At 37.3% G+C, this 22626-nt stretch overlaps 1 protein-coding gene and 1 long non-coding RNA gene across 4 annotated transcripts in view; one reads left to right on the forward strand and one right to left on the reverse strand.

Annotated features, from left to right (window-relative positions):
* Nucleotides 1-22626, forward strand: part of LOC138834659 (uncharacterized) — a 97325-nt gene that overhangs the window by 46468 nt on the left and 28231 nt on the right. The window contains exon 3 of the long non-coding RNA XR_011374230.1: nucleotides 16040-16124. This is a non-coding gene — a long non-coding RNA (uncharacterized lncRNA). The remainder of the gene's footprint in view (nucleotides 1-16039; nucleotides 16125-22626) is intronic.
* Il33 (interleukin 33) overlaps nucleotides 7167-22626 on the reverse strand; it is a 67564-nt gene continuing 52104 nt past the window's right edge. For all 3 annotated transcript variants that reach the window (XM_070033236.1, XM_070033234.1, XM_070033235.1), the window contains exons 2-8: nucleotides 20326-20433; nucleotides 16871-16996; nucleotides 15962-16105; nucleotides 13721-13846; nucleotides 13145-13195; nucleotides 12253-12350; nucleotides 7167-9876 (exon numbers count right to left, since the gene is read on the reverse strand). In XM_070033236.1, the coding sequence (XP_069889337.1) occupies nucleotides 9676-9876; nucleotides 12253-12350; nucleotides 13145-13195; nucleotides 13721-13846; nucleotides 15962-16105; nucleotides 16871-16996; nucleotides 20326-20422 (843 nt within the window). In that variant the 5' untranslated portion in view covers nucleotides 20423-20433 and the 3' untranslated portion in view covers nucleotides 7167-9675. The remainder of the gene's footprint in view (nucleotides 9877-12252; nucleotides 12351-13144; nucleotides 13196-13720; nucleotides 13847-15961; nucleotides 16106-16870; nucleotides 16997-20325; nucleotides 20434-22626) is intronic.

Raw genomic sequence — 22626 nt, forward strand, 5'->3', positions numbered from 1 at the left:
TAATGGAGTGATATCCTTAAGCAAAAGAAGTTCAGGGACAGTGTCCAGGCCCAAGTTCAAGCCTAAAGACAGCACAAAACAACAACAACAACAACAGAAAAAGCTCTAGACTAGAGCTAGCTAGCTTCTTTGGCTTTGTGAGCTCCTACTTAAAGATGGCTATCTAGGAAGCATCACCTTATCAGATATTAAACCTGCCAGTGCAGACCTTGGAGATCTCAGGTGCCAGAACTATGAAAAACAAATTTTTGGTCCTTAAAAGATCACCTTGAAAATAAAAAAATGAAAAGAGAAAAGTAGCACAACAATAAAAAATATTGAAAAAGATACCCCGTTTATGGTATTCTATTACAATAGACTGAACAGACTGTGGCATATATGAAAATATTTGTAGGTCAAATAATACCTATGAACTTTATAGATAACTTTTACAACTTATCTAATCTCATTGATTCTGATTTTCTTCTCTACTTTATCAGTTAGAGGGTAACTTAAAAGATATGGAGGCATTTTCATGTTTTACTCATACCTAAAAAAAATTGGTCTCGGGGCTGGGAAGGTGGCTCAGTGGTAGAGTGCTTGCCTTGTATGCCTGAGGCCCTGGGTTCCATTCCTCAGCACCACATAAGCAAAATGAAAAAAAACGGAAGTGGCGCTATGGCTCACGTGGTAGAGCGCTAGCCTTGAGCTGAAGCGCTGAGGGACAGCGCCCAGGCCCAGAGTTCAGGCCCCACAACCGGACCAAAATAAATAAATAAATAAATAAATAATAAAAAAAAAGAAAAATTGGTCTTAACATCAATTAGATTTGACTAAATTCTAAGTTAAAAATTTTTAAATGCTTGGTATGTACAAAGCAATTTTTGTTTGTATCCTGAGAAGCAGATGAAAAGCATTTTATTAGCATGAAAAACATTTTATTAGCATTAATTAGTTGTACAAGGGGCTTTCATTTTGACATACAGGGTACTTTGATTATTCCCTCCATCACTGTCCTTTATCTCCTCTTCCTGCTTTTCCCAAACCATTCTCAATAGTCTTTATTGTTCCATTTTCACATCTGTACATAGTGTATTTTAACCATACTCACCTTCCTTCACCCTCTCCATTTGCCTCTCCATTTCCTCTTCCAGTCCTGTACTAGACAGGACTTTTCATCATTTCTGTTCTTCATCTTTTGTAGTGTATGATAATTGTTCAAAGGAGTTTCACCATGGCATTTTATACATCCATTTACAGCATTTAAATCAGATTGGTTCCCTCATTTGCTCTCATATTCTTCATCCCCCAACCTTGTATTATTCATCAGCTTTCAATGAGTTTTGTTCTGCAATCTTCATTTATAGATGCAATGTATTTCAGTATTGACCATCCTCTAACATTCTCTATTCCATCCCTTCCTCTCAAATGGTCCCACAATTATGACCATGTTCTATATGTATGTGTATACATGATATGTGTGATATATATGCATATCTATACATGATCCTGTGTTCATCTTTTAAGTCTAATGTCCAGATATGAGAGAAAATGTAATTTTTTGTCCTTCTTTAAAATCACTATTTTTATAGATGAAGTTTACTTTAAACTTCATTCAACAGAAATCCTAGAACAGGCACAAGCTGCCTTGAGTTTAATTTTCTCAACATGAAGTCTGTAATAGCATTTTAAGAATAATATGGCATCTCTACAATGTTAATTGGACTTTTATTCCCCCAACATTTGTTTGCCCAGGAACAGATTGTGTTGAAGATTTGTGAGCATGAGATTTTCTAAGAAAATGTTTCCAATAAAGAGAAGTTGGTGCAAAGAGTGCAGAGATCAAAGTAAGAAGACAGAGATCAAAGTAATAATTCAATTTCATGTAAAAGCCCAGCAGAGGGAAGTTTCAACATGAACCAGTAGTGGGAAGGGGGATTAGTTTCAAGTGAAAGTTGAGGCAGACATGTTATTTGAACTTTCATAGCTTTGTGAAGCTGGTGGGAAGAATATAAATCATAGACATTTTTATTTCTGTGAAAGAGGGCACAAGTAGCATTTGTACTATAAAGGAAATATTAAAATAATTTTTCTTAAGTAGTTGTACAAAGGAAGTGCCATTTAACAAAGCAGTTTATGAACATAATGTATATTGATCAGTGTCACCCACTTCACCATTTCACCCCTCTACGACCCATCCCTTCCTTACTTTTCTTAATTTTGTGGTATGTACCATGAGTTCTTGATTATGTGCCTCCCCCTCCCCTTTTCTCTTTCATTCAACTCTCCTCTCCCCTTAGCCCCACCCACCTGGAAAAAAGGCTATCTTTTGTAAACCATCCCCCCCCCCCCCTCCAGTGGAGCTTGAACACTAGGCCTGGGCCCTGTCCCTGAACTCTTCAGCTCAAGGCAAGCATTCTACCACTTGAGCCACAGCACCACTAAAGGCAATATTTATAAGAAGAGCTACAGGTGATGATATTGAAAGTACACAGAAGATAACGGAATAGGGCTGGGATGTAGCTCAGTGGCAAAGGGCTTGTCTAGCATAGCAAATGCAATGTTCTGGGTTCAATCCCCAGCACCAAAAATTAAAAAAAAAGACAATGAGATGGTGCCATCAAATGTTATAAAAATTTCAGTATTTCTACAAATCCAAGGGGACTACACAGAGTATCCATATTGTTGGTTATACCAGGACTCTTGCATCTTTCTCTCCTACCATTTTAATATGCAGATCTTTGTCCCCATGCTCATCATGTTATGCTTAAAAGTAGATAGCTACTCTATACTCACTCTCATATCTGTGCCCTGGGAAGATGTTGAGAGATAAAGGACTGAATGGGGCATACCAGTCAAATATGACTGTTTAAACACTTTTTCTCATATCATTACTCTGTTTATATGGTATTGTCCAGAACTGTGTCATATGGTTATTATGGAAGTCTGGAAAGAATGTGCTTTTATTTGAGCACACCACTGCCTGGTACAAAAAGAAGTTCCAAATGGAAAGACTTAGAAGTAAGCCAGGCCCAAAGAAACATAGGTCCCATGCTTTCCCTTATTTGCAATAAGTAGTATATGTCTGAGACAAGCAGAAACGGTTAGATAAGTTGATATTAGGCGAAATGACCCCCAGATAAGGATCCAAATGTTTTTTCTTTCTTGTGATTGTTTCTAACATTTTTTAAAATTCTCTGGCATTTAATGTTTTCCCATAAAAATAAATATTACAGATATAATAAATATTTTCCCATAGATAAAATATTACAGAGTTAGTCTTCAACCTAATCCAGATGTCTAAGAATTTTGCTAATCATGTATTCATTTTTAATCTTTTGATTTTTGATAAAAGTGAATTTTTAAAAATTTTTTATTATGAAAATACCGTACAGAGGAGTTACAATTACATGGACAAGATAATGAGTACATTTCTTACCAAGCATTGTTGCTTCCTCCTTTGTTTCCCCTTCCTATCCTTTCCCATATCCCCCGCCCCAAAGTTGTAAAGTTCGTTTTTCGACATAAGAACTTGTATATCTCATTGTTGCAATGGGTCCACCTGCATCCCTATTTAAACAAGTTGTTTTTTCCCTTCCCCTCCACAAATTATACCAACATCAAATACAGTGAAAGCAGCGGCTATATCGTGGGGGAGGAACATACAAAGCAACAAAGAAATCATCTTATAAATATGTTAGAAACAATCACATGAAAGTAAAAAACATTTGAATACTTATCTTGGGGTTCATTTCACCTAACATCAACATATCTGGCCTTTTCTGCTTGTCTCAGACATATACTAGTTATTACAATTAAGGGAAACTTAGTATAATTTTTTCCAAGTCTTTCCAGTCCCTAACAAATGGGGCAATGTCATTCTTTCTGATGGAGGCATAGAATTCCATTGTGTATATATACCAATTTTCTTGATCCATTCATCTACTGAGGGGCATCTGGGTTGGTTCCATATCTTAGCTATGGTAAATAATGCTGCAACAAACATAGTTGTGCTGGTAGCTTTAGTATGGTCTTGTTTGTGATCATTGGGGTAAATGCCCAAAAGTGGGATTGCTGGGTCATAGGGAAGCTCTATGTGGAGTCCTTTGAGGACCCTCCATACTGCTTTCCAGAGTGGTTGAACAAGTTTACACTCCCACCAACAATGCAGTAAGGTTCCCTTCTGTCCACATCCCCTCCAGCATCTGTTATTAAAGTTCTTGATTATAGCCATTCTAACTGGGTGAGGTGGTATCTCAATGTTGTTTTGATTTGCATTTCTTTTATGGCTAGAGAGTTTGAGCATTTCTTCATGTGTCTATTGGCCATCCTTCTTTCCTCTTCAGAGAAGTTTCTCTTTAAGTCTTTTTTTTTGGGGGGGAGGGGTCCTGTCGTGGGGCCTGAACTCTGGGCCTGGGCACTGTCCCTCAGCTCTTCAGCTCAAGGCTAGCACTCTACCACTTGAGCCACAGCGCCACTTTCGGCTTTTTTTTTCTGCTTATGTGGTGCTGAGGAATCGAACCCAGGGCCTCCTTCATGCAAGGCAAGCACTCTACCACTGAGCCACCTTCCCAGCCCTAGACTATCATGTTAAGAGCTTGTTAATTCCTTGGTGAAAGCTTGAGCAAGACAATGGAAGCCTGGAGAAACCACAGCCATAAATGGACCTATACCACTGATAAAGTCATCTCTATGCTGTGAGTGGAGCAGGGCTGGAGACTGAAAACACTTCCGTGCAGGAAGAAGAGCAGAATCCCCCTCCGACCCCAAGTAGACCCTATTCAGAATGGAAACAAAGTCTTTAGCCTCTGGATACAGGGAATCAAACTATAGCCCTCAGAGCACAGCTGGAAGATGGATTAAAAAACAAAACAAAACGCTACCCAGCGTTTAAGATGATGTTGGATATATGTCTGACCACGTACTTGTTCTGTCCTCCTATGTTTTTAGATTTTTATTTATTTGTCTCTATAAATATATAATAATTCATAAGACAAAATGGCTTCTCCAGGAATGTAACTTAACTCTAGCATAGAATAAAAGATTAAGCAGAAAAAAACAACAAAAACAAAAAGAGGTTCCACTGAGAAGGAGGTAGGAATGTTAGTGATAAAAATCAGGTAAACAACCACAGTATTTAATACCTTGTGTTATAGAGAAAAAGAGATTGAGAGACATTATATACCTTGTTGAAGATGAACAAGTAGGAAACCAAACCTTTGTTCTTAATATAGTGGGCAGTGACACATGAATTCTCTTTATGGTTGTATATTCTGGGGTAAGGATTATAGTTTGATTTATAAATGTGTTTCTTCTATTGGCACCTCAAAAGGAAATAGCTCATTGGTTCTATCTCTGCCAATGAACTTTTGCCCATTTTTATGTCATTTTCATTGAATCCCAACCCTATTACATTGTTAATATAATTCTGAGTTTATCTCAGCTTTTGTTAAGGGCTTGAACTCAGGATCACAGCACTTTCCGGGAGCTTTTTTGCTGAAGGCTGTGCTATACCATTGTGGCTAGTGCCATACTTCCATTCTGACTTTTTCTGGGTAGCTAATGAGTCTCATGGACTTTTCTGCCAGGTCTGTTTTTAAACCATGTCCCTCAGAGCTCATGCTTCTGAGTAGCTAGGATTTCTGGCATGAACCAACAGCACTTAACCTCAGTTTTTTTACAAATGAGTTTATCTATTTTTTAGCTGAGACTTGCAAAAAGAACCTGCTTAATATGATTTTAACACACACACACACACACACACACACACACAAATACACACATACATACACTGTAGTGAGTAGTAAGATAAAGATAGTGAATATAATCCTTTTTCTTTTCATAGTGACAAACCCATATAGCAATCTCTTTCACATATACATCTGTATACTGAATATACTGAAGAGTTGCTGTTTTAAGGATTATTGTACATGTTTTAAGTTCATGTGGACAAGAAATATATTTTAAGTTTCTTTCATACTTCCTTTTTCTTTCTTTTCCCTTTTTTCGTGTGTGTGTGTGTGTGTGTGTGTGTGTGTGTGTGTGTGTGCGCGTGCGCATGCGTGCACCAGTACTGAGACTTGAATTCAAGGCCTTGTGCTCTCACTTGGCCTTTTTGTGCCAGGCTACCACAGTTCTACTTTTGTTATTTTGCTGGTTAACTGGAGATAAGAATTTCACAAACTTTTCATGCTTTTATTTATTTATTTTTTTTGTTGGTCGTGGGGCTTGAACTCTGGGCCTGGGTGCTGTCCTTCAGCTCAAGGCGAGCGCTCTACCACTTGAGCTACAGCGCCACTTCCGGTTTTCTGGTGGTTTATTGGAGATAGGAGTCTCACAGTCTTTCCTGCCCGGGCTGGCTTTGAACCGTGATCCTCAGATCTCATCCTCCTGAGTAGCCAGGATTACAGGCGTGAGCCACCAGTGCCCAGCCATGCTGGCCTATCTTTAAACCATGATCTTCAGATCTCAGCATGTTTGGTAGCTAAGATTCCAAGTGTGAGCCAACAACACCCTGATCTTTTATACTTTCAGGGCACCCCACAGAATTTGATAAAATGACATGTATTTAATTAAAAGCTGCTAGAAGATGAAATAGATGATAATATGAGGGGAAAAAGAGTGTTGGGATTAGCCTAATCCACTCACTGTATTATATCAGCTATAATGTTCTATAACTATATTTACAAAGGTGGATTTTTTTTACTTTTTAGCTTATTAAAAATGACTGAAGGCTATGAATTAGGCTTTTTAGATTTAAAGTCAAGGTTCTACATTACAATTAGATTAGCAATTCTCTCCAAATCTCCCTTGAATTTCAAATCGTACTTAGTATTTCCTCACTAGTTCTAAGTTACTTTACTCATTCAAATAAAATTTCTTGGCATTATTTCAAGGTATTTAAAAATATGTAGCAACCTAAAGAATATAAAAAGATGAGGAACAATTTTGACAAGAAATGTATTTATTACCTTACTTATGTAACTGTAACTCCTCTGTATATCATCTTGACAATGATAAAAATATTTTTAAAAGGTGAGGCAAATTTAAGTTTTGACATAATAATCCCCTTTAATATAAGTAAATGGACAAAATTCTTTCTAGTAATGTGTATTATGAGCTATCAGAAGATTTGCAAGTATGACAAAATTTCACTATTTGAATATTTTAATCAAAAAGGACTGATTATAATAATGGGGAAAGTATTTTTTAAAGTAGGAAAATAAGAAAATAAGATATCTGAGTTATAGGTTTCTAAAGCCAGGTGCTATGGCTCACACATATAATCCTAGCTATTCAGGAGACTGAGATCTGAGAGTCACAGTTCAAAGCCTAGGCAAGAAAGTCTGAGAGACTTATCTCCAAGTAACAAACAGAAAGCTGGAAGTGCAGCTGCGACTCAAGTGGTAGTGCTCTAACCTTGAGAAAATAAATCTCAGGGATAATGCTCAGGCTCTGAGTTCAAGCCCCAGGACAGATGCCCACACCCCTACCCATTTAAAAAACCTTAAAAAAAAGGTTCCAAAGTAAATATGGAGTTCTGAAAGCAGGCTAATTTCTGGTGCAAGAACATGTTGGATGTTTGAACATGAGTAAAAGTCATCCAATACTTTCTTTGTACTAGAAATACAATGGTTAAAGGGAAAAGAGACAAATTCTTCCCTGGAAAATCTGAGTTTTAAATCCTGTAAATTATCAGACAAATGACCTACTCCACATACTGACATGGGTGGACTGGGGTATGCTTACTTTCATTTAATTGTTTTAGAATATTGAATCCTTTCATCATAAAGTGATGGCCATACATGCTTTTAAAAAAGTTTATTCAAGATCACACACAATGTAATATGTGGTTACCTAATAATTACTTTAATCTATAGATATACATAGTTAACATGGAGTGTTTTTTTCAGAGGGAACGATAACAGATACTGCTTTTATTTTTTGCCTCCAGAATAGTTTACCAGTACATTCACAAAATAATGCTATATTTGAATTTAATTATGTAATCCTGCACAGTACTTCTCAGCCTCTTTCTTTTTACATTCCACTAGCAATTATATCCAGTAAGTCTCAACAAATTAGGAATTAAAAAGCCCAGAGTTTGAAAGACAGATTTGATCAGTTTTCTGTTACCGTGTTTTGTCATATATTGTGTTAAAACTATGAAAATTTTTAGTAGAAGTTACTATGACTTCTAAATAAACAAAAGCCATTCTCCTAGTAGTTAAAAATATTATTCTATGGTTGAGTGTGACTCTGGCTGCCTTGGTAACAGTGAAATGTGAAGATGTTCAATGAAAATTTTTGAAATCAGGAGAAGTATATAAGTATTACAGTATAAGGTAAACAAACCAGAATAAAGGTGTTGGAATACAGAAGTCAGACAAAATATAAATGAAGCTCAGGGGTGTAGTAGTAAGGATATGTTGGTCAAAAGAACTGAAGAAGACCATCCAGGTGTTTGTCACCATGCACCCTGAACGCCAATAGGAGAGGTTCAGATAAGAGATTGTGGGTTTGAGGTTAGCCTGAGCCACATAGTGGATTAAAAATAAAACAAAACAAGACAAAACTATTGAGGAAGGGACAGTAGTAAAATGAAGATTCCAGAGTAAGCAGGTCATTGAGTAATACACAAAAGGATTTATACACACATGATAGGCAAGGATGAGAAGAAATTTTGCTGAGGAGATCCATGTATCAAAAAGTCATAGATCCAACTACTTACAGGTAATAAAAATTTAATTTTATAAAAGGCTTCTTTGGAAGCCTAGATAACAAGGACGTGGTGTGCCATAAGCATGAGGGAGCACCAACAGTGAAAATTTTATGTTAATTATATTCCTTTTGGCAACTAATAGACTAAGGGACTTCTCACTCCACCTCAGTATTTGGGTCTGATACTACTCAACTGCCCTAACATGTTCTTATAGGCCAGTACTTTAAAAAAGAAAAATGTTATCACATTAACTATTTCTAATAATTTCAATTATATGGAAACTAATTTTTTCATTTTCTAATGTAAGAATGAGTTGCTAAAAGTGAAGTCATTATATAAAAATCAGAACTTTAAAAACGAAACCATTATTTGCAAACATTGGATTTAAAAAAAAATTTCTGTTATCCTTGGCTCTTCACACATTGCTATTTTCTACATAGGTATGTAGGCATTTATTCTGTCATAATTTTTTGACAGAAACAAGGTTTATCTCAGTGTTTCTAGGGAATCTACTGTAACAGACTTGGTATGTATTAGACAAGAAATAATCTATACAACAGCATTTGGTATTTTTACTAGTTGCTAAAGCAATGAAAATTATGTAGCTTTCTAAAAATGGATCTCTGTCCACAGAACAATTTGAACTGTGGCACTCACTTCCCTACAGAGATCTCCACTCTAAAAGAGAAGTTCCTTCTGGATGAAAAGTAGAGCAAGTATAGTAAAGGGTATAATTGTTTAAACATTATATTTACTAATAACTAATAGACCTACATTTTTACTGGATATGTAGTGATACAGAGGGAAATTTTAAAAAGTATCAGAATAAATGCCCACAATTCTTACACATAATATGGAAAATGTTGCACAGCATTCTAAATATTTCCCCTTAGACAGTGCTTATCTCTTTATCTTTTATCCCTTTATCAGTGGTAGTGTTTGGGATTACACAACCCAGAATCCACAGCTTTCTATTACATTAGGGTTAGAGGAGAGAGCCTGAACCTGATATTCTCACTAGTCATACTCTCTTCTTCCATTAGAGCAAGACGATTATTTTTTACTCCTATATATGTCCCACGATTACTCTTACATTCAAATGAAACAAATTCAGAGGAGTCCTTATGAAGAACAAAGAAGGCCTGGTCTGGCAATGGACTTTTACCTTTTTGAAGCTGAGGAAACAAAAGAAAAAGTAATGAGTGGGAAATCCAGAGTCAATGTTTTCTTCCTATGTTAGAACCTAAACAGGAATAATTATTTATAACTTTGTATTTCTATAAAGCCTGCTAGGGGGCTGGGAATGTGGCTTAGTGGTAAAGTGCTTGCCTATCATGCATGGAGCCCTGTGTTCGATTCCTCAGTATCACATAAACAGAAAAAGCTGGAAGTGGCACTTTGGCTCCAGTAGTAGGGTGCTAGCCTTGATCAAAAGAAGCTCAGGGAAAATGCCCAAGCCCTCAGTTCAAGCCCGGGGGCTAGCGAAAGAAAGGAAGAAAGAAAAGAAAGGAAGAAAGAAAAGAAAGAAAGAAAGAAAGAAAGAAAGAAAGAAAGAGAGAGAGAGAGAGAGAGAGAGAGAAAGAAAGAAAGAAAGAGAGAAAGAGAAAGAGAGAAAGAGAGAAAGAGAGAAAGAGAGAGAGAAAGAGAGAAAGAGAGAGAAAGAGAGAAAGAAAGAGAAAGAGAGAGAGAAAGAAAGAAAGAGAGAAAAAGAGAGAAAGAGAGAAAAAGAAAGAGAGAAAAAGAGAGGAAAGAGAGAGAAAGAAAGAAAGAAAGGAAAAAAGAAAGAGAAAGAAAGGAAAAAAAAGAGAAAGAAAGAGAAAGAGAGAAAGAAAGAAAGGAAAAAAGAAAGAAAGAGAAAGAAAGAGAGAGAAAGAGAGAAAGAAAGAAAGAAAGCCTGCTGGGTAGGGGAGCAGAGGGAGGAAGAAGTGAGTAGAGGATCAAGGGAGGGTCAAAGGTTGGCAGCAAAAGTTAATGTGATTCACTGATAGTATACTTAGGCAGTATGGTCCAGAATGTCTGGATGCAGCAGTTCTGGATTATATCCCTTCTTTTGCTGTGTACTGTCCTTGGCCATGTGGCTTTATCCCCCAGGTCTTAGTTTTGAGTAATTAGCCAGTGTTCTATCTGATCAGTTGATTCCCAACTTACATACAGAAAAATGAGTAATATAAATGTTTACTAATTTAAGCCATTAAGTTTTGGGATGGCTTATTACACAGCAATAGTTGACCAATATAAAACTCCACCATAGACTTACAATGGGAATTAAATGAGATAATGCTTGTAAATTATTTAGCAAGTACTTAGTATATAATAGAACTCAGTATGAGTTACTCTTACTTTTTTTTTTTTTGTCAGTTGTGGGGCTTGAACTCTGGGGCTGGGCACTGTCCCTGAGCTCTTCAGTTCAAGGAAAACACTCTACCACTTGAGCCACAGCACCACTTTTGGTTTTCTGATGGTTAATTGGCGATAAGAGTCTCACGGACTTTTGTTGCCCGGGTTGCCTTTGAACAAAGATCCTCAGATCTCAGCCTCCTGGGTAGCTAGGATTACAGGTGTGAGCCACTGGCACCTGGCAGTTACTCTTACTTTGGAGTAGTTATGTATACTAGACATTATGGTATATAAACCTAGAAATATTTTGTTAAGGAAAATGCTGGCAACCATCCACTGCTAATGTCTCAATGGCTATACTACTTCATAATTTTGTGTTTTTATATAATTTATCTTTTACATTAGGCTCTCGTGTTTTCTTCCTTGCTTCTAGTTCTGAGTTGTTTGTTGGTCAAGATATTTACAGACTAGTATAATGGTGCCATTGACTAAATAAAAATATGCATTGAATCCTATGATTATATGTAGATTTGTGTGCTATCCATAAATATTGATACATGGACACGTTTACTGCTCTTCCTTTAGGAGACAGGCCATAAAATTGTTTTACAAAGAATTACTTACTGGAAGAACATAGTTTCTAAAGCCAAATAGAAATAACTTGAGACCATTATGTTTTTCAGGGTTTCTCAAACTTTAATGAAGTCATAAATCTCCTGGAAGATTGTTTAAAGGCTATTTTTTTTTTGTCTGTTGTGGGGACTGAACTTTGGGCCCGGGCGCTGTCCCTCAGCTCTTCAGCTCAAGGCTAGCGCTCTACCACTTGAGCCATAGCACCACTTCTGTTTTTTTCTGCTTATGTGGTGCTGAGCAACTGAACCCAGGGCCACATGCATGCTAGACAAGAACTCTACCACTGAGCTACCTTCTCAGCCTAAATGCTAATTCTTATTCAGTCTAATTCAGTTGAGTGGGAGGAGAAGCTTGAAATTCTACATTTCTAACAAGCTCCCAGGTGATGCCATGCAGCAGGTGGAGACCACACTTTTAGTAGAAAAGCCATACATTATACTTCTCTCTCTTCCCTACTCTAAGAGCTAACTGGGTTTTATTTACAATAGCACAAACAAAACTCTTCCTTCAAAATACTCCAAACACACAAATATATACAGATAGAGTCAATCATGACAGTTATATAATCATATTTCTATTACCTCCACAGAGCGTTTCTTGGTGTTGGCATGCAGCCAGAAATCTGTGTCTTTTGTAGGACTCAGGTTTACCATTGACATCTTTCCATCAACACCATCACCTTACATTAAAATGATAATTATGTGAGGTAATGCAGATGAATTCACATTGCACATGAGTAATACATGCGATTTTATCTATCAATTAAAAGTAATAACAATTATAAAGGCATAAACTCTCTTAGTTTAAATAAATTTAACACCTCGCAAAGCAATCTTAAGGTAATAAGAAAAATAACTTTATTTACTTAGAAATATTTGTGCCCAAATGAAACTAAAGAGTCATTATTAAATAAGTATATATGTATTAAATAAGTAAATGGAACTTCTAAAATCCCTTGAAGGAAGATTAGAGGATTTGCCTCAGGTAAGGCTTTGGATTCAAAGCTCATTCTGCTTGTCCTCTCCTAAAAAAATACCTTGAAGGGGGATGTTAGGTTTAAAAAATGTTTTCTTATAGGAATTTTGATTTTAATGGGTACTTCTCAGGTCATAAGTTTCCCCTAATATCCATAGCTCTGACTACGGACAAACTTTGAGCAGAATTACAATTATATGGTTAGGACAGCTCTTTATTAAATGTAGCCTAATTTTTATCCGAACTATTGATCTATCATTATCCTGCCCATGTAATTGTAAACCCTCTGTACAGTATGTTCTCAAATAAAATAAAATAAAAAAAAAGAAGTAGATGATATAGAATAAATCCTCAACAGACAGCAAAGATTTTTGCCATGAGCTTAGATTGGAAAGAACCTTTTGAAACTGCCTTATCTTTTCCATAGAAGGCTCTAGATTTATCCTTACCCCCAAATTAATAATTGAAGCTCAAAAGCTAACCAGACCTCCAAATTACCTGATTCACCTGAAGAGTATGAAGACTCATAGAAACGCAATAACACCTTGTCTGAAAGAGAATGCATAAAAGCACTTTGATGAGATACAATTTTATCAAAGGATTTATGTTCTATATATAAATGATATTAGAGAAGATCCTTCCTTTTTATTATATAGTAATAAAGTAAAACTTATGCCTCTAAGAAAGATCTCAAAGTATGAATATGGGCTGATGAAATCTCTAACATAGTTATTAAATATTTAAAATATTTATTACAATGGGATATTCTTTTTTAAAAAGATTACAGTTTGGTACTCTCATAACACTGGAAAGATCTAGTGGATAATTTTAGCAAGTGAAAAATGTGATTTCTCTTTCTTTATTTCACAATAGATGAATCTTTCCAAACTTCTGAGGCTTCTCAACATAAAAGATGTTCAGGCTTCCACTGCAGATGCACTGGAATTACTATAGAGCATGAAATCTACTTACTATGTTTGAGTTAACCCATTATTGATGGCTTGGTAGATTTATATTTTTAAAAAATCTTATTGAACATTAGTACATAATAATAGGCACAAGGAAATACTCTACCTTTCTCTTCATCTTTTCCCAAGTCTTCAACATTGATCACATAACTTCCATCCTCCAAAACAAACCTAACACATTTATCATAGTATGTGCTCAGTGAAGCACAGGATTCTACAATAGGTGAAGTTCCTGTTGTTAAGAAAAAACAAAAAACTGTCACCAAAAACTTGCTTCCATGGACAATTCTTTGGTGAACTGTTTTTTGAAGTGTTTCATTGAAGGATTTTCCCTTTCCAGTTTGAGCTATACTTTGTCACTGTGGGATAGACCTTTGACACAGCTTTACATAGCTCCCAGCCTGCGATGTGACACCTGAACTGAATTAAAGGTCTTCTGAATGAATGACTGTCTTAGGAGGCTATGTCAGTGTGCTTGTGGGAGGGTTTGATGGGGAGAAAGGAGGTAGTTGAATGACAGGAATTGCCTGATTATATTTCCATTTATTGGCTTACTATGGTCTAGGGAAGTGTAGGAAAGAAAGTACTATATTTTGATAGACATGGCAAATGAATGTCCTACTATACGCTATGCTCACCTGGATTTCTAACAGTCCAGGAGAATGCAGTTGTAAACCCAATTGCCCTCTGACTAAATAACAGAGACACTTAGAATAGTGTTCTTAAATGTTTTCATGTCAAAGTACATATACAAAATGCTAATATTTTTTAAAGCATGCCATGGTAAAATAGAGCAGATTTAGGAGTTACTAATATGGGGACTGAAAGAAAAAGTTTACTATATTTTCAAATATTATAGAATTATGCAAGAAAAATAATATATGCATATTATACATTTTATTATATATTATTTTATTTTAATTATTTTTTTCTGGTCCTGGGGCTTAAACTCAGGGCTTGGCACATTATTAGTGTGTACAGGTAAAAACAGATATTTATTGTGTATGCAAAGAAAAAAAGTACACACAAACACCACTATCACCACCACTACCACCACCACCAACAACAACATAAATAACCTATGTTTCCAATTCCTAGAATTTGTTTATATAAGCAGTATTTTAAGTGTTCAGGAGAGTTACACCTTTGAATTCCTCCTCTACTGCCATCATCCTTTGGTCTATGTGTGAATGTTTAGAGTTCTCTATAAGGTATCATGTCCATATTTTAGATCTAGCTTCACAAATGAGAGGAAATGTACCATTTGTCTCTCTGAGCTTGGATCACCTCACTTAACATGATTTGTTCTAGGTCCATCCATTTCCCTGAAAATTATGTACTATTTTTTTAATGGCCATGTAAAATTCCACTGTGTGTAGGTACAACATTTTTTGGATCCACTCATCTATTGTAGGGCATCTGGGCTGTTTTCCTAACTTTGCTATTGTGAATAGTACAGCAATGAACCTGACTATGCAAATATCTTTACAGTATCCTAACTTGTAACATTCTGGATAGATGCCCAAGAGTGGTATGGTCATAAAGAAGTTCTATGTTTAGTTATTTGGAGAATCTCCAAACTACCTTACAATAGGGTTCCTTTTTCTCTACATTCTCAAACAACTGATGGTGGCCAATCTAACTGGGGTGAGATGGAATCTCAAAGTTGCTTTGATTTGCATTTCCTTTATTGCTAGTGAATTTGAGCATTTCCTCATGTGTTTATTTGCCATTCTTACTTCTTCTTCTGAGATGTCTTCTTTAGGTCCATTGCCCATTTGTTGATTGGTTTGTTAGTTTTGTGTGGGGTAATTTTTTGAGTTCCTTGTATATTTTGAGGAATATATATATACATACACACACATACATTTTTTGTCAGTCATAGAGGTTGAACCCAGGGCCTGGGCACTGTCCCTGAGCTCTTTTGCTCAAGGCTAGTGCTCTACCACTTTGAGCTACAGCTCCGTTTCTGGTTTTTGAGTGGTTAATTGGAGATCAGCATCTTACAGGGACTTTTCTGTTTAGGCTGGCTTTGAACACATGATCCTCAGATCTCAGTCTCCTGAGTAGCTAGAATTATAGATGTGAGCCACTGGTGCCCAGCTAAGATAAGATATTTTAATCAGTGATAATGTATATGGGATTTCAGCCCATAAGCAAGCATTGCAAAATAATGGAATGCTAACTGTAGGATGTACATGTATTGTTAGATCAATTCTGTCACACCTAGACACCACTAAATATGCACACAAGCAGCAAATGGACAGAAGTTTCTTTCCATGTACTCATAAAGACGTAGACTTGAGCTACTACTTGTAAAAGAACTTGCTAGAGTCCTGTGTCTTACCTCCTTCTTCATCTCCCGCATGAACATTGTCACTAGTTGCACACCGGGCACTTATTAAACTATGTCCTTTGTTCCTAGGTGCTGCAAAGATGGGATGCTGCTCACCCGGCTGTTGATAAGCAGCTGTTTCTTTGTGCTGTCTACCTGTAGGATAAGAATAGAGGTAGGGTGGACCATAATCCTCACTCTTCAAAGATACAATGACTTTTTGGAGCCCGTCAAGGCTCCATGCTGATGTGGTACAAGATTCTAGGGCTTTGACCTTCCCAGGTCTGATGGAATCAACACATCCTGGCATATTTTTACCTGAGTAGAGCACTCGAGGAAGAAGAAAACTACTCACCAGGGTGTCAGCACTCAAAATCAACCACTAGAAACCACATATTTTACTTCCTTTAAGTTAAAAAAATCATTTGGAAATATAAACATACCTACATGAAAGTTTGTGTCTTCCATTTTCAATCAAGTAGCTCTCTTGAGCTCTTAAAAACTCTTTATATGCGGGCTGGGAAGGTGGCTCAGTGGTAGAGCGCTTGCTTTGTAGGCATGAGGCCCTGGGTTCGATTCCTTAGCACCACATAAGCAAAAAGAAAAAAGCCAGAAGTGGCGCTGTGGCTCAAGTGGTAGAGCGCTAGCCTTGAGCTGAAGAGCTGAGGGACAGCGCTCAGGCCCAGAGTTCAGGCCCCACGACCGGACCCCCCCCCCCAAAATCAAATAAAACCTCGTTATGTGCACTTTTGAAGATGGTCAATAAATAATTTATCATCTTTATTACTTTCCACAAAGAAAATGTAAGGAAAAAATACTTTAGATGTGGTATGTGAAGGCAAACAGATGCCAATCATTGCAAAAAAAACCACAAAAAAACAACAAAACAACAACAACAAAAACCCATATACTTTCTCATACCTGTTTTTTGTGAACACCTTTTGGTAGTTCTTTTCCTAAAGTTACAAGCCTTCTTTTTTATGGTAAGGCCAGAGCGCAGTCTCATATAGTACATATGGCAAATTTCTTCAGCTTGGTTTTGGGATTCTAAACAATTGGGGGAAAAAATACAACACTGTTTTATCCATTCTATCTTTATCTTTTTTATAAACCCTAAGTACAAAAGACCAAGAAATGGCAAATAGATATTTTATCAGAAACTCTTGGGACTAGTTTTGTTTCAAAAGCAGAGATTTTTAGATTTTAGAACTGTAATGTAGAGCATATACTGTATATATGTTGCACCTTCAACAGGGACTGGAGATCACCGTCATCAAAAATTGATTAATGTTTTAGCGAAACACAGGAAAAGTTTATATGGCTCTGGAATACAGCACATTTTTTGGGGGGTGGGGGGAGGGTCCAGTCTTGGGGTCTGAACTCTGGGCCTGGGCACTGCCCCTCAGCTCTTCAGCTCAAGGCTAGCACTCTACCACTTGAGCCACAGCACCACTTCCGGCTTTTTCTGCTTATGTGGTGCTGAGGAATTGAACCCAGGGCCTCATGCATGCAAGGCAAGCACTCTACCACTGAGCCATCTTCCCAGCCCCAGATAAATGACTTGGGGATTATCTTTCACTCTCTTCTGAGTGGTACGGATAAGCAGTTAGGATCACTGCACCGATAAGGAGTTAAAGTTTGGCATTAGTGCCTATTCCCACATTCTAGTACCTGTAAGGCCCTTATTTTCTGGATATAAGAAAACTCATGCTTGTTGGGAACCTGTGGCTCACATCTGTAATTCTGCTACAGGAAAACAGACAAGAAACCAAGCAACACTCAGAGAAATAGAACTCAGTTCCATTTTTGCCAGCTGGCCCAGAGGGCTTTCTACTCCAAATTCTTAAGAGGAATACAATCCTTGTATCAGGAAAAGCACAGTGTTGGAGGTGTTTGAGTTTTTGTTTACCCCAACGGTTACAGTTTCTCAAAAATTATGTGCAAGCTGGTTCTGGCAATATCAAGTTGAGCTAGTTCTGATAATGTTGGGACTGAGCTACTTCTGATATAATTGATAAGGCTTTCCTTATCAATTCTAACTACTCTGGAGGATCTCCATTTAAAGCCAGGCTGGGCAGACAAATCTGTGAGACTCAATTTCTAGTTAACTAGCAAAAAGCTGGAAATGAAGTTCAAGTGGTTGAGTGCCAACCATGAGCAAAGAAGCTAAGCGAGAACATGATGCCTCAAGTTCAAGTCCCAGTACTAGCATAGAAAAAGGGAACAAAAGAGAGAAAGATGGAAGGAAGGAAGGAAGGAAGGAAGGAAGGAAGGAAGGAAGGAAGGAAGGAAGGAAGGAAGGAAGGAAGGAAGGAAGCAAGGAAGGAAGGAAGGGAGGAAGGAAGGGAGGGAGGGAGGGAGGGAGGAAGGGAGGGAAGGAAGAAAGGAAGGAAGGAAGGAAGGAAGGAAGGAAGGAAGCAAGGAAGGAAGGAAGGAAGGAAGGAAGGAAGCCCATTTTTTAATAAGAAGGAATATGGAAACACTTAAGTGACTTCCACCCAATCACTGTTTCTGCTCAGAGCATTTTAAGTCAGCTACAAGTAAAGGGACTATTAAATGTGATTTCCTTGAAATTCAGAAATTAGTTGAATTATTTTTTCTCTGCTTACCAAAACAGCATCAGTAAGCAAGAACCTTGGGAAGAACAAGAGGAGACAGAATGACATTTTTAATTACTGCCTTCTCTTTTCACCTGGAGGAGAATGAAGGACAAGGATGTACCAGGATTACCATGTTTCCATACCTTCTATTTTCTCTCCAGTCCAACAGAACTCTGTTAACTCTTTTGTGTTTCTGCTCTCATATGAAAAACTGTGTATTTGCAGGACCCTTTCATAGGTGATTTTTTTTTCATGGGGCTTGAACTCTGGGCCTGAGTGCTAACCCTCAGCTCTTCAGCTCAAGGTGAGCAGTCTATCACTTGAGCCACTGTGCCACCTCTGGTTTTCTGGTGATTTATTGGAAATAAGAGTCTCGGAGCCTTTCCTGCCCAGGCTGGCTTTGAACTGCAACCCTCAGATCTCAGCCTTCTGAGTTGCTAGGATTACAGGCTTGAGCCATTGGCTCCTGGCTTCGTAGGTAGATATTTTTAAAGATCATAGACATAAGTCCTTTCATGTCAGAGCTATAGTTGTTACTTGACTTTATTTCCCTTTTATCTTATTCCAGATTTTAGAATCAGTTCAGTAATTCTGATTTATTTAGGGCCTAGATTGTTCAAATATCATTGTTCTTTCTTTCATCAATAATCACAAGTTATCAAAGGGCGAACAAATGCATTAGTGGTACTCACTATACATTATGTTGAAAATGAACCATACAACTTACAGGAGGAAGAACTGAGAGAGAACAAGGGAATGGGTGACATTGCCCAAAAAGAATTGTACTCTTGGGGCTGGGAAGGTGGCTCAGTGGTAGAGCGCTTGCCTTGCATGCCTGAGGCCCTGGGTTCAATTCCTCAGCACCACATAAGCAAAAAGAAAAAAGCCAGAAGTGGCGCTGTGGCTCAAGTGGTAGAGCGCTAGCCTTGAGCTGAAGAGCTGAGGGACAGTGCCCAGGCCCAGAGTTCAGGCCCCAAGACCAAACCCCCCCCCCCAAAAAAAAGAATTGTACTCTTTATCTGACTTATGTAATTATACTGATCTGTAGATCACCTTTTTTTTTTTATTTGTCAGTCATGGAACTTGAACTCTGGGTCTGGGTACTGTCCCTCAGCTCTTCAGCTCAAGGCTAGCGCTCTACCACTTGAGCCACAGCTCCACTTCCAGTTTTCTGGTGGATAATTGGAGATAAGAGTCTCATGGAGTTTTCTGTCCTGTCTGACTTTGAACCTCAATCCTCAGATCTCAGTCTCCTGAGTTGCTAGGATTATAGGCATGAGCCACCTGTACCCAAACTGTATATCACCTTTATAATAGGAGTACAAACTTGTGAAAATATAATCACAAGATAAGGCCATATGGTTGATACATCAAGGGATGTTAACAAGTATTTATTGAATGAAAGTGGTTTACTTTAGAACTTTGTTCATTAGGGAAAATAATTTAGTGATTTGATGACAAAGTGTGGGTAGAGCAAACTGGTTGCAATAAAAGCTATTGTTATTTATACTGTCCATAGGTTTAAGTTATCTGAGCCATTATTGTCCTGTGATGAATCAAACAAACAAAAGTTTTATATGAATGTATGTATGTATATATGGTCTGTTCAAAACCAAAGGATGCTATATTATATTATTATCAACCACTCTTTTTTAATGCCAGCTTTTGTAGCTTAGTGGCTTTTGTGAGGCAGCATATATAAACATTGTGTTAACGAGCATTTGATGACAAATTTAAAAATAGTGTAGAAAATGCCTAAAAATGTTAATTCCTTACTTCTTAGTTTGCAAGATTTTACCAGGGATTTTTCAGCTGAGCTCTTCAGTTTGGCTGGAGAAATTTTGGAGGTTGTGTACTTCATTTTAGGCTTCATTTCTCAGGTCTCTGTTGAATTGAAATATAATATTAATTCAACTATCTCAACTTTGAAAACAAAGAGAAACAATAATGGCTAATTCCATATGAAATTGATAATTTAACCACACAGTAAACATAAAATTATTTCAGGAAAAATTGAACATAGTATTCTGAGTATACATTTATGGTAGAATATAGACATATGGGAAAGGACTGCAAAAAATCTTTAAAATTTTTTTAAAATTGTTATTATAAAGGTGGTGGACAGAGTGGTTACAGTTACATAGGTCAAGTAAAGAGTTCATTTCTGTTTGGACAATGTTACCACTTTCCTCACTCTCTCTCTCTCTAAGTTTTTCCCTTCTACCCCCATGCAAAAAAAATCTTAAACTTTTCTTAGTAGATTTATTGTTAGTGGTAATACCAATATTGGAATTCTAGGATTTTAAAAAAAATGTCGTAGTCCTGAGGAAATAGTTATATTGATGTTAGATAAGCCTTACTATGTGCAAAAAGAGATATAAAAATACAATTAAGGAAGCCAAAGAAAATCTCTGTGATGTTAAATTTGAGTACACAATAAATGTCCACCAATCAGTATGTGCCCATATCCTAGTTTCTAAATACTTTCCCACTAAAAAGAATAATGGCTTCATATCTGGGTGGGTGGGAAATAATGGTGAACATGGAATATTCTGATGTGCCAGAAAGTAGTTTTTAAAAAAAAATTAACAAAATTGCATCAAAAGCATATATGTGTTACCATGCAGGATTTCTTTTTTTTTTTTTTTTTTTGGTCCGATCATGGGGTCTGAACTCTGGGCCTGGGCACTGTCCCTCAGCTCTCCAGCTCAAGGCTAGTGCTCTACCACTTGAGCTATAGTACCACTTTCAGCTTTTTTTTTTCTGCTTATGCGGTACTGAGGAATCGAACCCAGGGCCTCATGCATGCAAGGCAAGCACTCTACCACTGAGCCACCTTCCCAGCCCTGCAGGATTTCTTACTAGCTGATTTTATACAACATGGCTACCAAAAAGAGTAATAATGAAGCTAGACAATGTCAGTTCATGTTTATAATCCTAGATAATCAGGAGGCTGTGATCTGAGGATCTCTGTTTGAAGCCAGCCAGGGAAGTCAAATCCAAGAGATTTTTGTCTACAATTAACCACTAAAAAGCCAACAGTAGAGATGTGGCTCAAGTGATCGAGTGTCAGTTTTGAATGAAAAAGCCTACCAAGAGGCATGAGGCCCTAAGTTCAAGTCCAGTACTGGCATAGAAAAAAAATTTTTTTAAGAAAAAAAAGACAACAGAACAGCTAAAAACAAGAACAACCACAAAGGAGAAATAGAGAAGAAGCACAGAAAAAAAAAGTAGGAATAATCAGCAACTGTAACTGGCTCTCCTGGAGATAGAGTAGGAGAATAGCTAGAACTATAATGTAAGGCAAGGAGGTTGTAGGTGACCTTAATGATAACAAAATGGCAATACTAACTGCTAGAGGAAAACATATGGGAACACTTTGACATATGGATAGTTGGCCTAAGTAAGTCTATCTTGTCCTCACCTCCATCAGATGGTGGGAACTTTTCACCCAGTTCTGAGAACTGCAAGTGTGTTGAGGGTCCTTAAGCTCCAGGAAAGTCAGTAAACTCCAGGAAACTTTTCTTCCAGAGAATTCTTGCCCTTGATTGCCCCAGATTGTTCCCCTAGCTTTCTTTGCTTTGGCTCCTCATACCAATCATGTGGTTTTTGACTTTATAAGCTTTGTATTAACTGCCTTCCAGGCTGTGAGTTTTTGGGGAACACAAGTTCAGACAAAGTCACAATCATGGGCTTTGTAATAAACACTCGGATTTGACCTCTCAGAGTGTGGCACTTCTCTGTATCTTGTTAGAATTCCTGTATAACAACTTCAAGATATTAGCATAAGCAATAACTTTCTGAATTAGGACCCTAATAGATCAGGAAATAATATCATGGATTACATTAAATTAAAAAGCTTCAGCATTCAGCAAATCTTAACCAACTAATTTATCTGATAGATTTAATATCTAGAACATGTTTGTTATTGTTGTTGTTGTTTCATTGTCAGTTGAGGGATTTGAAGCCCTGGGACTTGAACTCAGGACCTAAATGTTGTCCCTGAGCTCTTCTGCTCAAGGCTAGTGCTCTACCACTTTGAGTCACAGTGCCACTTCTGGTTTTCAGGTGGTTAAC

The sequence above is a fragment of the Dipodomys merriami genome, unplaced genomic scaffold, assembly GCF_024711535.1.
Source record: "Dipodomys merriami isolate MVZ:Mamm:240054 unplaced genomic scaffold, mDipMer1.0.p SCAF_22, whole genome shotgun sequence".
NCBI lineage: Eukaryota > Metazoa > Chordata > Mammalia > Rodentia > Heteromyidae > Dipodomys > Dipodomys merriami.